The 14,820-nt window shown below is 44.6% G+C and overlaps 1 protein-coding gene across 1 annotated transcript in view; it reads right to left on the bottom strand.

Annotated features, from left to right (window-relative positions):
* LOC130283823 (mucin-17-like) overlaps positions 1–13,147 on the bottom strand; it is a 240,454-nt gene extending 227,307 nt beyond the window's left edge. The window contains exon 1 of the mRNA XM_056533361.1: positions 9,946–13,147. Within this exon, the coding sequence (XP_056389336.1) occupies positions 9,946–11,834 (1,889 nt within the window). The 5' untranslated portion in view covers positions 11,835–13,147. The remainder of the gene's footprint in view (positions 1–9,945) is intronic.
* Positions 13,148–14,820: the final 1,673 nt, after the last annotated feature.

Genomic DNA, 14,820 nt, shown 5'->3' with positions numbered 1-14,820 from the left:
CAGGTTCACGCAAGCCAAACCTGGCAATGTTCGAAAGTTTGGCGAGCCGAGAGCTCGCTTACCTCTGTAGACTAGATAGCTGGTAGCTGAGCACAACAAACACATGCATGCTTGGTTCAGCTGAGCATGCAGGCATTCTCTTGTGATGGTTTATCTTCCCTGAGAATAAAATGATAGGGCGTGTTGACATCCATCTGCCCAAACCTTATCATTAGATCATCAGCCAGCCCCACCAAAATTGATGGGTTCGGTCAACAATCGTCTAATGTGTAAAGCTTTAGACCTAGAATTAAAGGAGTACTCCGGTGGAAAACTTTTTTTTTTTTTATCAACTGGTGCCAGAAAGTTAAACAGATTTGGAAATTACTTCTATTAAAAAATCTTAATCCTTTCAGTATTTATTAGCTGCTGTATACTACAGAGGAAATGGTTTTCTTTTTGGGACACAGAGCTCTCTGCTGACATCATGAGCACAGTGCTCTCTACTGACACCTCTCTCCATTTTAGGAACTGTCCAGAGTAGGAGAAAATCCCCATAGCAAACATATGCTGCTCTGGACAGTTCCTAAAATGAACAGAGATGTCAGCAGAGAGCACTGTGTTCCAAAAAGAAAATATTTTCCTCTGTAATAATCAGCAGCTAATAAGTACTGGAAGGATTAAGATTTCTTAATAGAAATAAATTACAAATCTGTTTAACTTTCTGGAACCAGTTGATTAAAAAAAAAAAAAAAAAAAAGGTTTTCCACCGGAGTACCCCTTTAAAGGCATCTCTTGAAGATTAAATTGAAAGCCCACCAACATGAGAATTAAAGGGGTACTCCAGAATTTTAAAATGTATACCCTATCCACAGATGTGCTGAATCCCCCTAGAACAGTGTTTCCCAGTGGAAGTTGTAGTTTTACAACAGCTGGAGGCACACTGGTTAGGATAAACTATTTCAGATACTGTAAGTGCTAGTGTTTCAAATGCTGAGCATGCTGGGATTTGTAGTTTTGCAACAGCTGGAGGCACGTTGGTTGGAAAACACTGCTTTAGCTTTACCATTGTAAAGTATTGGTAACAGAATAAAGGAATGGTCGAATATATAGTGTACAACTGAACCTGTAGCTAGAACGGTCCAGTCCAGCAGTTACACAACTACAATTCCCATAATGTCCTGACAGCTGCAGGATGCATTGGAATGAATTACTAGTCGAGAGAAAAATGTATCTTCCATCGGTTATAATTTTGGAAATAAATACTTAGAGCAGTGTTTTCCAACCAGGGTGCCTCCAGCTGTTGCAAAACTACAACTCCCAGCATGCTGTGGGGGTTGTAGTTTTGCAACAGCTGGAGACACACTGGTTGGGAAACACTAACTTTAACACCAACACCCTATGACAGTGTTGACCCACCTGTGGTTGTCCAGCCAAATACTGTCACTGCATGATGGGAGTTGTACTTTATCAACAGCTAGAGGGCCACATGTTGGGAAATGCTGCCTTAGGGCCTCATCCTCCAAACGTATATTGTACTGAATTGTACATATCCATGCAGCCCGTATACAGTGACCCCCCGACCTACGATGGCCCCGACATACGATCATTTCAACATGCAGAGGCAGCATCAACATACAATGCTTTTGTATGTCGGGGCCATCGCATAAACGGCTATCCGGCAGCGCAGACTGCTTCAGCTGCCACCGGATAGCCGTTTACGGTGCCCCGTGTGGTCCGCTGACGATCACTTACCTGTCCTCGGGGCTCCAGAGCGTCCTCTTCGGGATCCCCTTCATCGTCGGCGCTCTCCATCGTCGTCATCACGTCGCGCGCACGCCCTCCCGTCATCCAATAGGAGCGGCGTGCGTAGCGACGTGATGGCGGCGACAGAGAGCGAGGATGCCGGGGAAGCAGAGGCCTTACCGGAGCGTCGGGGACACCACGGGGACGCGGCGACAGCGATGGACGGCGACATCCAGGGCAGCGGTGACGAGCGGTGACGGTCCGGAGCGGCGGGGACAGGTGAGTACAACCTCCAATACCAGTGGTCTTCAACCTGCGGACCTCCAGATGTTGCAAAACTACAACTCCCAGCATGCCCGGACAGCCGTTGGCTGTCCGGGCATGCTGGGTGTTGTAGTTTTGCAACATCTGGAGGTCCGCAGGTTGTAGACCACTGTCCTATACTTTACATTGCACGGATCCCTCAACATGCGATGGTTTCAACAAACGATGGTCCATTTGGAACGGATTACCATTGTATGTTGAGGGACCACTGTAGAAGATATAAAGCCGTTCTCTACCTCTCTATACCTTGAATTTCATAGAATAAAAACAAAAATAAAAAATGATGTGCCATATTAATGAGACTACTTCCATATCACGATGCTGTACTGAGGTACCATATGAAGCAACTATAAAGCCCTCGGGCCTCTCTGTCTCCCCCGTCCCGTCTGTGTGTACACAGCTCTGCAATACGCATGGGTCCTCAGCCGCCATCTCTTAATGTAATTGCAAACTCCACAAGTGTCTGATACGACTGTACGAGAAGGACTGATAGCGCTAATGAAACGGCACTAACCTTAAAGTTCAGCAATCAGGGAAGCTTAATGGAGCCCATACCGGCTCTGCGTGACTGCCACTTATCTCCACCCAGGTAAGTGATGTTTTTTTGCATATTAAAATATTATTAATATAATTTAATAGGCTTTCAGAGGAATAAGCATCAGGAATGAAACAGCTTTAGAATCATTTCTATAAACGTGGCGCAAAATATACCCCTTTAAGCACCGTTAAACCACACAGTGGGTACAGCTCTGGGCACCAACGTATAAGAAAGTGTTTAGAGATATAGGTTGAGAGGTGGGTAGCCCAAAATAACAAATATCGTGGGTGGGAAGCACAACCCACTTAGATAACAAGGGACAGATCAGGGATTTGTGTAGGATCTGAACAGTGTTTCCCAACCAGGACAGTTCGGGCATGCTGGGAGTTGTAGTTTAGCAACAGCTGGAGGTACACTTGTTAGGAAACAATGCTACAGAGCAATAAAGGTATACCAACATATGCCAGTCCAATGGATACCAATATGACAACATTGTATGGAGCACTGTAAATACAGTGAAGGAGTATAAGCATGCATTGGATAGGCATAAGGCTATGCTTTATATAAGATAGGGATAGGCATAAGGCTATGCTTTATATAAGATAGGGATAGGCATAAGGCTATGCTTTATATAAGATAGGGATAGGCATAAGGCTATCCTTCATATAAGATAGGGATAGGCATAAGGCTATGCTTTATATAAGATAGGGATAGGCATAAGGATATCCTTCATATAAGATAGGGATAGGCATAAGGATATCCTTCATATAAGATAGGGATAGGCATAAGGCTATCTTTCATATAAGATAGGGATAGGCATAAGGCTATCCTTCATATAAGATAGGGAGAGACAAAAGTCTATCCTTCATATAATATGGCGATAGACATAAGGCTATCCTTCATATAAGATAGAGATAGAGATAAGGCTATCCTTCATATAAGATAGGGATAGGTATAAGGCTATCCTTCATATAAGATAGGGATAGGCATAAGACTATCCTTCATATAAGATAGGGGTATACATAAGGCTATTCTTCATATAAGATAGGGATAGACATAAGTCTATCCTTCATATAAGATAGGGATAGACATAAGGCTATCCTTCATATAATATTGGGCTAGGCATAAGGCTATCCTTCATATATGATAGGGATAGACATAAGGCTATCCTTCATATTAGATTGGGCTAGTCATAAGGCTATCTTTCATATAAGATAGGCATAGGCAAAAGGATATCCTTCATATAAGATATGGATAGGTATAAGGCTATCCTTTATATGAGATAGTGATAGGCATAAGGCTATCCTTCATATAAGATAGCGATAGGCATAAGGCTATCCTTCATATAAGATAGAGATAGACATAAGGCCATCCTTCATAAAAGATAGGGGTAGGCATAAATCTATCCTTTATATAAGATAGGGATATACATAAGGCTATCCTTCATATAAGATAGGGGCGGCATTAGGCTATCCTTCATATGAGATAGTGATAGACATAAGGCTATCCTACATATAAGATAGGCATAAGGCTATCCTACATATAAGATAGGCATAAAGATATTGTTACGCCGAGCGCTCGCTTCTCTCTCGCTACCGCAGCGCTCCGGGCAGCTCCACTGACCCGGTGCGCTGCGATACCGTCTCCAGCCGGGATGCGATTCGCGATGCGGGTAGCGCCCGCTCGCGATGCGCATCCCGGCTCCCGTACCTGACTCGCTCTCCGTCTGTCCTGTCCCGGCGCGCGCGGCCCCGCTCCCTAGGGCGCGCGCGCGCCGGGTCTCTGCGATTTAAAGGGCCACTGCGCCGCTGATTGGCGCAGTGGTTCCAATTAGTGTGTTCACCTGTGCACTCCCTATTTATACTTCACTTCCCCTTCACTCCCTCGCCGGATCTTGTTGCCATTGTGCCAGTGAAAGCGTTTCCTTGTGTGTTCCTAGCCTGTGTTCCAGACCTCCTGCCGTTGCCCCCGACTACGATCCTTGCTGCCTGCCCCGACCTTCTGCTACGTCCGACCTTGCTTCTGTCTACTCCCTTGTACCGCGCCTATCTTCAGCAGTCAGAGAGGTTGAGCCGTTGCTAGTGGATACGACCTGGTCACTACTGCCGCAGCAAGACCATCCCGCTTTGCGGCGGGCTCTGGTGAATACCAGTAGTGACTTAGAACCGATCCACTAGCACGGTCCACGCCAATCCCTCTCTGGCACAGAGGATCCACTACCTGCCAGCCGGCATCGTGACAGATATCCTTCATATAAGAGAGGGATAGGCATAAGGCTATTCTTCATATAAGAGAGGGATAGACATAAGGCTATCCTTCATATAAGATAGGCATAAGGATATCCTTCATATAAGAGAGGGATAGGCATAAGGCTATCCTTCATATAAGATAGGGATAGACATAAGGCTATCTTTCATATAATATGGGGATAGACATAAGGCTATCCTTCATATAAGATAGAGAAAAGGCTATCCTTCATATAAGATAGGGATAGGTATAAGGCTATCCTTCATATAAGATAGGGATATACATAAGGCTATTCTTCATAAAAGATAGGGATAGACATAAGGCTATCCTTCATATAAGATAGGGATAGACATAAGGCTATCCTTCATATTAGATTGGGCTAGTCATAAGGCTATCTTTCATATAAGATAGGGATAGGCAAAAGGATATCCTTCATATAAGATATGGATAGGTGTAAGGATATCCTTTATATGAGATAGTGATAGGCATAAGGCTATCCTTCATATAAGATAGCGATAGGCATAAGGCTATCCTTCATATAAGATAGAGATAGACATAAGGCCATCCTTCATATAAGATAGGGGTAGGCATAAATCTATCCTTTATATAAGATAGGGATATAAATAAGGCTATCCTTCATATAAGATAGGGGCGGCATTAGGCTATCCTTCATATGAGATAGTGATAGGCATAAGGCTATCCTTAATATAAGATAGGCATAAGGCTATCCTACATATAAGATAGGCATAAGGATATCCTTCATATAAGAGAGGGATAGGCATAAGGCTATCCTTCATATAAGATAGAAATAGACATAAGGCTATCCTTCATATAAGATAGGGATAGACATAAGGCTATCCTTCATATAAGATAGGCATAAGGATATCCTTCATATAAGAGAGGGATAGGCATAAGGCTATCCTTCATATAAGAGAGGGATAGACATAAGGCTATCCTTCATATAAGAGAGGGATAGACATAAGGCTATCCTTCATATAAGATAGGCATAAGGATATCCTTCATATAAGAGAGGGATAGGCATAAGGCTATCCTTCATATACGATAGGGCTAGGCATAAGGCTATCCTTCATATACGATAGGGCTAGGCATAAGGCTATCCTTCAAATAAGATAGGGATAGACATAAGGCTATCCTTTATATATGATAGGGATAGACATAAGGCTATGCTTTATATAAGATAGGGATGGGTATAAGGCTATCCTTCATATGAGATAGTGATAGGCATAAGGCTATCCTTCATATAAGATAGGCATAAGGCTATCCTACATATAAGATAGGGATGGGTATAAGGCTATCATTCATATGAGATAGTGATAGGCATAAGGCTATCCTTCATATAAGATAGGGATAGGTATAAGGCTATCATTCATATGAGATAGGGATAGGCATAAGGCTATCCTTCATATAAGATAGGGATAGGTATAAGGCTATCATTCATATGAGATAGGGATAGGCATAAGGCTATCCTTCATATAAGATAGGGATAGGTATAAGGCTATCATTCATATGAGATAGGGATAGGTATAAGGCTATCCTTCATATAAGATAGGGATGGGTATAAGGCTATCCTTATAAGATAGGGATGGGTATAAGGCTATCCTTCTTATAAGATAGGGATAAGTATAAGGCTATCCTTCATATAAGATTGGGCTAGGCATAAGGCTATCTTTCATTTAAGATTGGGCTAGTCATAAGGCTAACCTTCATATAAGATAGGGATAGACATAAGGCTATCCTTCATATAAGATTGGGCTAGGCATAAGGCTATCTTTCATTTAAGATAGGGATAGGCATAAGGCTATCCTTCATATAAGATAGGGGCGGCATTAGGCTATCCTTCACATGAGATAGTGATAGGCATAAGGCTATCCTTCATATAAGATAGCGATAGGCATAAGGCTATCCTTCATATAAGATAGGCATAAGGCTATCCTACATATAAGATAGGCATAAGGCTATCCTACATATAAGATAGGCATAAGGCTATCCTACATATAAGATAGGGATAGACATAAGGCTATCCTTCATATAAGATAGGCATAAGGCTATCCTACATATAAGATAGGGATAGGCATAAGGCTATCCTTCATATAAGATAGAGATAGGTATAAGGATATCCTTCATATAAGAGAGGGATGGGTATAAGGCTATCCTTCATATAAGATAGGGATGGGTATAAGGCTATCCTTCTTATAGGGTCATTGACTATTGACAGTATTCAGAATATTGGGAAGATTTGATTAGTAGAAGGGTTCTTATTTGCCGCACCATATGTTTCTATGTATGTGCTTGTCGGAGTTTTCCTGGTATATGCAGAGTATGTGGGGCTCTAACATTTCGTGAATACAGCCTTACAAGCATCCCAATAACCCTTTCACACCATGTCAAATAATAAATGATGCCTCTTTTGGATTGCAATAAAATGTAAATGTAGTAAACAAGCCTAATAGGCAGCATTCTGCATTTTAGGGCTCACCCCTAACTTCTAACCAACCAGGAATACAGGTGCAGCTTTCCTAGCAATAGGAACTGAGGAAGCAGGGGTTAACCATTCCTGCAATCATTTCTTGCTGGATATATTTCATAAATAAATAAAGTTTACACAAGCCTTTCACAAAGATGCATTTCCTTCTCTAAACTTACTTATCAATATATCAATATTTATCTCGTAGATTTGCAACTTGTCATAAGGAAAAAGCTTTGGCGTTGTGTTAGAGTTCACTATAGAATCATAGATTTGCCCTCCAGTGCTTCCCAACCAGTGTGCCTCCAGCTGTTGCAAAACTACAACTTCCAGCATGCCCGGACAGCCAATGGCTGTCCGGGCATGCTGGGAGTTGTAGTTTTGCAACAGCTGGAGGCACGCTGGTTGGGAAACACTGTCTTAAATACTGTAAGTGCAGGGCATTCTTCTGGCTTTCTTTTAGTATTAATTCTACTACTAGTTGTCCAGTCTGGCCCCCAGTTGTAGTGAACGTATTGCTGTAGAATGGTTACATTGTATCCTCTATTACACAAACTGTATAAAGATGATTCCATTATAATTATATATATATATTTAAATTTTTTTGGGGGATATATATATTTTTTGGGAAATATATAATATGTATATATATATATATATATATATATATATATATATATATTTATATATATATATATATATATATATATATATATATATATATATATATATAAATATATATATATTTTTTGTATATATATATATATATATATATATATATATATTTAATTTTTTATTTTTTTATTTTGTATATATATATATATATATATATATATATATATATATATATATACATATATATATATATATATATATATATATATATATATATATATATATAAAGTCCAGATAAGAAGCAGCACTCCAGAGTACAAGGAATAGTGACTTCCCCATTTCTGTATGTATATATATATATATCTATATATATATATATATATATTTTTTTTTTTTTTTGTAGATATATATATATATATATATATATATATATATATATATATATATATATATAAGTATTGCCTGAAACTAATGCTTGATACAATGGTAGAACTTGTTGGCTTAATGCGATCTTCAGGTTTCGAGCACCATATAATACTATACAGGGGTCCAATTACTTATACATTCTACAAGAATTCTAGGAATTTATTTATAACTAGATTGGAGCTTTATAAATACAGGTTCAAACAAGACTTACCCTGGGTTCTATAAATGCTTTAAATGCTAGAGCACCTGGGTTAAGGTTAACCCTATCAATAACACCAACTATTGCACTCAGAATTGGTTGATGGGTTAAATATATATTATAGGTTAAACAGTGATTCACAAACGGTGTGCCTCCAGCTGTTGAAAAACTACAAGTCCCACAACATTGGGAGTTGCAGTTTTGCAACAGCTGGAGGCACGCTGGTTAGGAAACACAGACTCAGCAATATCATTTCTATGCTGGTCGATGGGTTAAATGTGTATTATAGGTTAGAACAGTGATTCCTAACCAGTGTTCCTCCGGCTGATGCAAAACTACAACTCCCAGCACGTTGGGAGTTGTAGTTTTGCAACAGCTGGAGGCACGCTGATTGGGAATCACTAATTGACTTATAATGAATATATATGTGTATTTGAGTTCATGACATTTTATCACAGTGTTTTCCAATCAGTGTTCCTCCAGCTGTTGCAGAACTACAACTCCCAGCATGCCTGGACAGCCTTTGGCTGTCTGGGCATGCTGGGAGTTGTAGTTTTGCAACAGCTAGGGGCGCACTGAGTGGGAATCACAGATTGAGAAAAAAGATTTATATTCAGTAAAGGTAAAGCAACCATGACACCACAAGTACAATGATATCTTAGGTTAAACAGGGATTGCCAAACGGTGTGCCTCCAGCTGTTTTGCAACAGCTGGAGGCACACCAGTTAGGAAACACAGACTGAGCAATATCATTTCTATGCTGGATGATGGGTTAAATGTGTATTATAGGTTGCTGGGAGTTGTAGTTTTGCAACAGCTGGAGGCACACTGATTGGGAATCACTAATTAACCTATAAAGAACTATATATGTGTATTTGAGTTCATGACATTCTATCACAGTGTTTTCCAACCAGTGTTCCTCCAGCTGTTGCAAAACTGCAACTTCCAGCATGCTGGAAGTTGTGGTTTTGCAACAGCTGGAGGCACACTAAGATTTATATTCAGTAAAGGTAAAGCAACCAATGACACCACAAGTACAATGATATCTCTGGGTACATACTTAATGCACAAAGGGAATAACGCTGTCCTAGCCGCTTCCAGCCTAACCTCATCCACATGCTCAATACAATCTGGGCAATTTGCAGAAGATCTCTCAAGCATTAAGATCCCTGTACACATTGAGCCCCCATGCTCAAATAGAAAGCTGTATACATTAAGGAATCAATATTTTGTGAGGTTCCTCATTGTATTTGAATGCAGGCAATGAGGTTCCTCATTGTATTTTAATGTAGCACTCAGTCTCTCCAAGCTGCTTTAAAGCACATTGCCAACTGGGGGAAGGCTGCAGTTAACACTATGAGCGCCACAGTATTATAAGGAACTTACCGGTACCATTCCAGCCCTTTCTCATAGTTCCTATCAAAGAAATGAGGCTCTACACCAACCGCCCTGACATCAGGATGCGCCCTCAGAGCCTCCAGCAAAGCACGGGTGCCCCCTTTTTTCACCCCAATAATAATCGCCTGGGGCAGTTTTTTGTCTCCATACTCTATGGTGCTGTTCACAGACAGTCTGCGACTGAGCTCTTCCTCGGTGGTGCTGGATTCCTGAGTTTCTCTCTCCAAATACCCAGTGTGAGCTTCTGAGATCATTTCAGTGGTAGCTAAGGGGGTTCTATCCCATGAAGGGATCTCATTTAGGGGGGTGTTCATGTCATTCCCTGGAGTATCCCAGTGTTCTGCGTTCTCTCCCGGACTAGGAGGAAAGGTATCTCTATCCCTGTAGGGATCTGGATGACTTTTATGAATTGGAGCAGTGTCAGCAGTGCTGAAGTCATTCAGTCTGGGAAACACGCTGGGGAGAGCTGTGCTGCTGTCAGTGCTGAGGCTGAAGGTTTGCTGGTGGGATTTCTCGTTCACCTGAGCTGATCCCTGGGGTGAAATGTCATCTTCTGTGTCATGGGGTAAGTGGATTTTTTGTGCACTTTGTAAGGTGTTGAAACCTTGTGAGAAGCTGATGGGAGGGATGTCCACGGTGCTGAATGTCCCTTTTGCTTCCAAGGTGCTGGATCTTCTAGCTGTTTCAAAGGGAGCACTGTCCACGGTGCTGAACCCCTGTGCAGATACAATGGGAGTTCTATCCAAGGTCCTGAATCTCCCAGCTGTTTCAACAGGGGCTCTATCTAAGGTGCTAAATCCCCCAGCCGTTTCAATGGGACTGCTGTCCAAGGTTCTGAATTCCCCAGCCGATTCTATAGGACCATTGTCCAAGGTGCTGATCCTCTGAGCAGTTTCAATGGGACCGCTGTCCAAGGTCCTGAATCCCCCAGCAGTTTCAATGGGACCGCTGTCCAAGGTCCTGAATCCCCCAGCAGTTTTAATGGGACCGCTGTCCAAGGTCCTGAATACCCCAGCAGTTTCAATGGGACCGCTGTCCAAGGTCCTGAATCCCCCAGCGGTTTTAATGGGACCGCTGTCCAAGGTCCTGAATCCCCCAGTAGTTTCAATGGGACCGCTGTCCAAGGTGCTGAACTCCTGTGCGGCTCCGATCGGTGTATTGTCCAAGGTGCTCACACTGACAGCAGTGGAGGGAATCTGAGCAACATCCTTGGGACTTTTCCTTGACACTGCGGAGCCTACAGGGCCAAGAGCTCTCTGTTTTTGGTCGTCAGATGAGCTGAGCCTCAGAGCTGCAGATAGCAATGTAGATTTGGTCCTTACAGTGGGCCACCCTGGTTGAACTATTGTATTTAAGGTCCTGATCCTGCCGAAACTTGCAGAAGAGGCTGAGTATAATGGCACAGAATCCCCCAACTCCACCACTGAGGAAGCAGGCAGGGAAACGCTGTCAGACTTCCTAGATCCAGATTCCAGATGAGCATTTAAAGCAATGTTCCCATCCCTGTAGATGCTGCCGATGCCAATGCTAGATGTCAAATAGGAATCCAGGCTATTGCTAGTCGCAGCCGGGTTCTGGTTGTTACTCTTCTTGTCGGGGTTCCTAGAAGAGGATGGTAGGGGGTACCCAGGGATGGTTACATCTGGATTGCTGGTGTCTGGCTTTAGAGAAGCGGTCCTGATCGCATCCACAGGACTGACCCCAGAGTCTGGCTGCAAATAGATCCCAGTGTCCTGCAAAGGAAACTGCAATGAGCTGTAGCAACTGAGCAGGCTGTAGAAGAGATAAGTGACGGATAAGGACAGTGTGAACAGGAACACAAGTTTCCGGGGAGCTTTAATCGAGAACAGGGAAGTACCTGGCCACCACGGGGCCATCGCTGTTCGCCAGCCCCAGACCACAAGACATGGTTTCAGCCGAAATCGTGCATGGAGCCGCCTGAAGAAACAGCCCCTGGAAGAGGAAATATCTTGGTGGAAGAGGAAATATCTTGGAGGGATCACCCAAGGGTGGTGAGGTGCAGTCCAGGCATCAAGGGGTGAAGAAACTTTGCAATAAGGCTGGAGAGGGCTACCAAGACTTTCAACGTATCTTGTTCCCCCACCTCCAAAGCCTCTTCACATGGAAGAGATCTCCTTGCAAGTTCCAATGCCGAGGCTGCCTATGGCAGATGAGGAGAGGAGACATCACCGACGAGTGGATCCCCAACCTACAGTGCTCCAGCTAATCCACTGATTCGTGCTGCTAGGTTTTGCATTGCAGCACATCCACTCCCAGCTCCGTGTTGGTATTGTCACCTCGCCTGTTGCAGGAAAATGCCACTTGCCCAAACAGCAGCAGCAACTTTAAATCGAGGAAGAGACGCATCTGTAGGTCCAGCTCCAGCTCTGCAGGAGGCACTGAGCAAGCGCCGCCCTTATGTCTCAGAGTCTCGCCCACCTATGTGTCTGGGTGACACCCAGCTGTCTTAAGCTTAGGTGTCACAGACTTGGTGCCCCTTAATGAGGAATGCAGCACAGACCCCTGCGTTTACTTCTTCCCCCCTCCCTTTTTCCATCTGCTTTACAGCATTATTACCTCTTCCTGCTGCAGGGAGCTAAGGGGTTAATTGATAGGTGGGCTGGGTTAGAGAGGAGGTGGGCTTTTAGCTAGCTCCGGAGAAGCACTCCCTCCCCCTTCCTCACACTCGTGGCAGCCGTCAGAAGGGAAAGCTCTGCAGCTGACCCTGTCTGTAAGTAAATGGCTGAGAAGTTAGTTGCGTTTCTCTGGGAGCGGGCTCGTGGGGATCAGGGCTTCATAGCTTGGGTGCCCCCCATTGCTGGGTGATACAGCTGAGGTGCAGGCAGCATCTGGCAGCCAGCACACTGCACGGTGTGTCCGTGCTCCTGTGCGCCTCAGCCCCCCAGGTCTGGAAGACAGCATGGCCGGGCAGCAGCCGGTCATAGTGCTATGGAGGGCAGGCGTATTGTTGGCGGGTGCACTGTTGGCCTGTGCGGGACCCCCCCCCTACACATGTTGAAGTAGATACAGTCCTAGTTCAGCCCCCTCTACATGCACGTGCTTTTCCTCACCTCACCTCACTGCTGGCTCCACTGTTACTGCAGCTGGGCTCTCTCATCCATCCATCCCCCTGCAGTTATGAGCAATAATACTGCTACTGCTGCTTCCAGCTCCTCAGCAGCTGAGGAGGCTGTGGACACTGCTCTCCCCCCCCCCCGAAACTGAGGGTCAGTCACTGCCCCCCTCCAGTACCTCTTGTCTCTGTACATGAGGATGAGGATGCTAATGTTAATTATGCAAATGTCTTAGAGGCCCCTTCATGTTTTCTAGAGCCCCATTTAGCAGGATGGATGAGATCCTGCTCAAGCCAGATGGAGTGCCGCCATGTTAGATCCGGAAGGCGCCATGGGCAGTCTTTTACCCATTCCTCTTCGAGGAGCTCTGGTCATTCTGGACGCAGCAGGTCCAGATGTTCCAGGAGAAGTCGTAGAAGCCGTAGGCGCGAGGACTCCAAGTGCCAAAGTAGATCCAGGCATTCCCCATCCAGATCATCTCGCTGGCGATCTCCTTCATCCTCAGGCAGCCGCTCCGTCTTTCCAGATCTAGGCACGTGTCCTCCCGTTCCAGGGGAGGGTCCGCAGGTGCGGACATCCAGACATCCTGTGGTGACTCTGCCTTCAGTGGTTCCCAATTCTCCGACTGCTGCATCGGTCTTTCCTCCTGTGTCCACGGTGATGGTCCCTCCCCCTCCTTCATCGCAGAAAACTTCCAGTGAGTTTGATTTTGCTGGGGCTTGGGGTTCGGGGTGTGCTCAACCTAGTTTAGTTCCAGTTTTGAAGGCTTTGCTGGCTCAGCTTGATCCGTCCCTTTCCGGTAGTGGTCAGATCCCCTCCCCTTCCCCTATGGCTAAGCAGGCTCCTTCTACTGTCAGGGCAGGCATACATAAAGAAGCGTTCTTTTGCGCTATCAGTCCCCTAGGGGTCCTCATGAGTGAGGATGTGAGACAAAAAATCTGGGATAATCAATATATAGATATTTGGTCCCTGTTTTCCGTGGATCAGAGCACAGTGGACAAGGAGCGCAGGCAGGTGACGGATAGACCCGTTGACCACTGGTTGCAAAAACAATCAACACATGGCTGCAGGCCTTCTCTGTCTTGAGCTGTATAATGGGCCAGAAACACCCTGAACGCTGCTCAGAGCTCTTTGTCTACCTTGACTCCGTTTACAATGCTTATAAAGCTTAAGGGGGTAGCACCTAGTGGAAATACGATGAGGAATTCCGCCAGCGTTTAGCGTTACAACCTAAGGTGGGCTGGGGGGCCAAGGCTACTGATGTGTGGTTGAGGCTTATGATGTCTCAGCAGCTTCCCCCCTTTCCCGGTGGGACCACTGCCACTCAGCCTGGTCGTCAAGGGTCAGTGGCTGTCTGGGCTCATATTTGCTCTTCAGTGAAGGGCACTGTAAGTTCTCTGGGCTCTGTAAGTTCAAGCATGAGTGTTCAACGTGTGGGGGGGCTCATGCTGCAGTCCGCTGCCCTATCTGGTTCCGTTCTCGCCATGTGCCAGGTGTGGATAAGGTGTTGGCTGACTCTCTCTCTCGCTTCCAATTTCAGGTGTTCAGAACGCTGTGTCCGAGGGAGGCTCCGGAGGGTCTGCCTTGTTCAAGGTCCATCTGGGAGTTGGTGACAACCACTTGATGCTTCTCATTTCCTCATCGGTGGCTTCCGCCACCTGGAATGGTCATGGTTAGGCATGGAAGGACTGGCTGAGGGTGGCGAGTGATAGAGATGTCACTTTAGGTGATGAGGTTCATTTTTCTGTAACTGTTGATTACCTTTTGTGTTTACGTGATGCAGCTGTTT

The sequence above is a fragment of the Hyla sarda genome, chromosome 8, assembly GCF_029499605.1.
Source record: "Hyla sarda isolate aHylSar1 chromosome 8, aHylSar1.hap1, whole genome shotgun sequence".
NCBI lineage: Eukaryota > Metazoa > Chordata > Amphibia > Anura > Hylidae > Hyla > Hyla sarda.
This window is presented reverse-complemented; position numbering and strand designations above follow the sequence as displayed.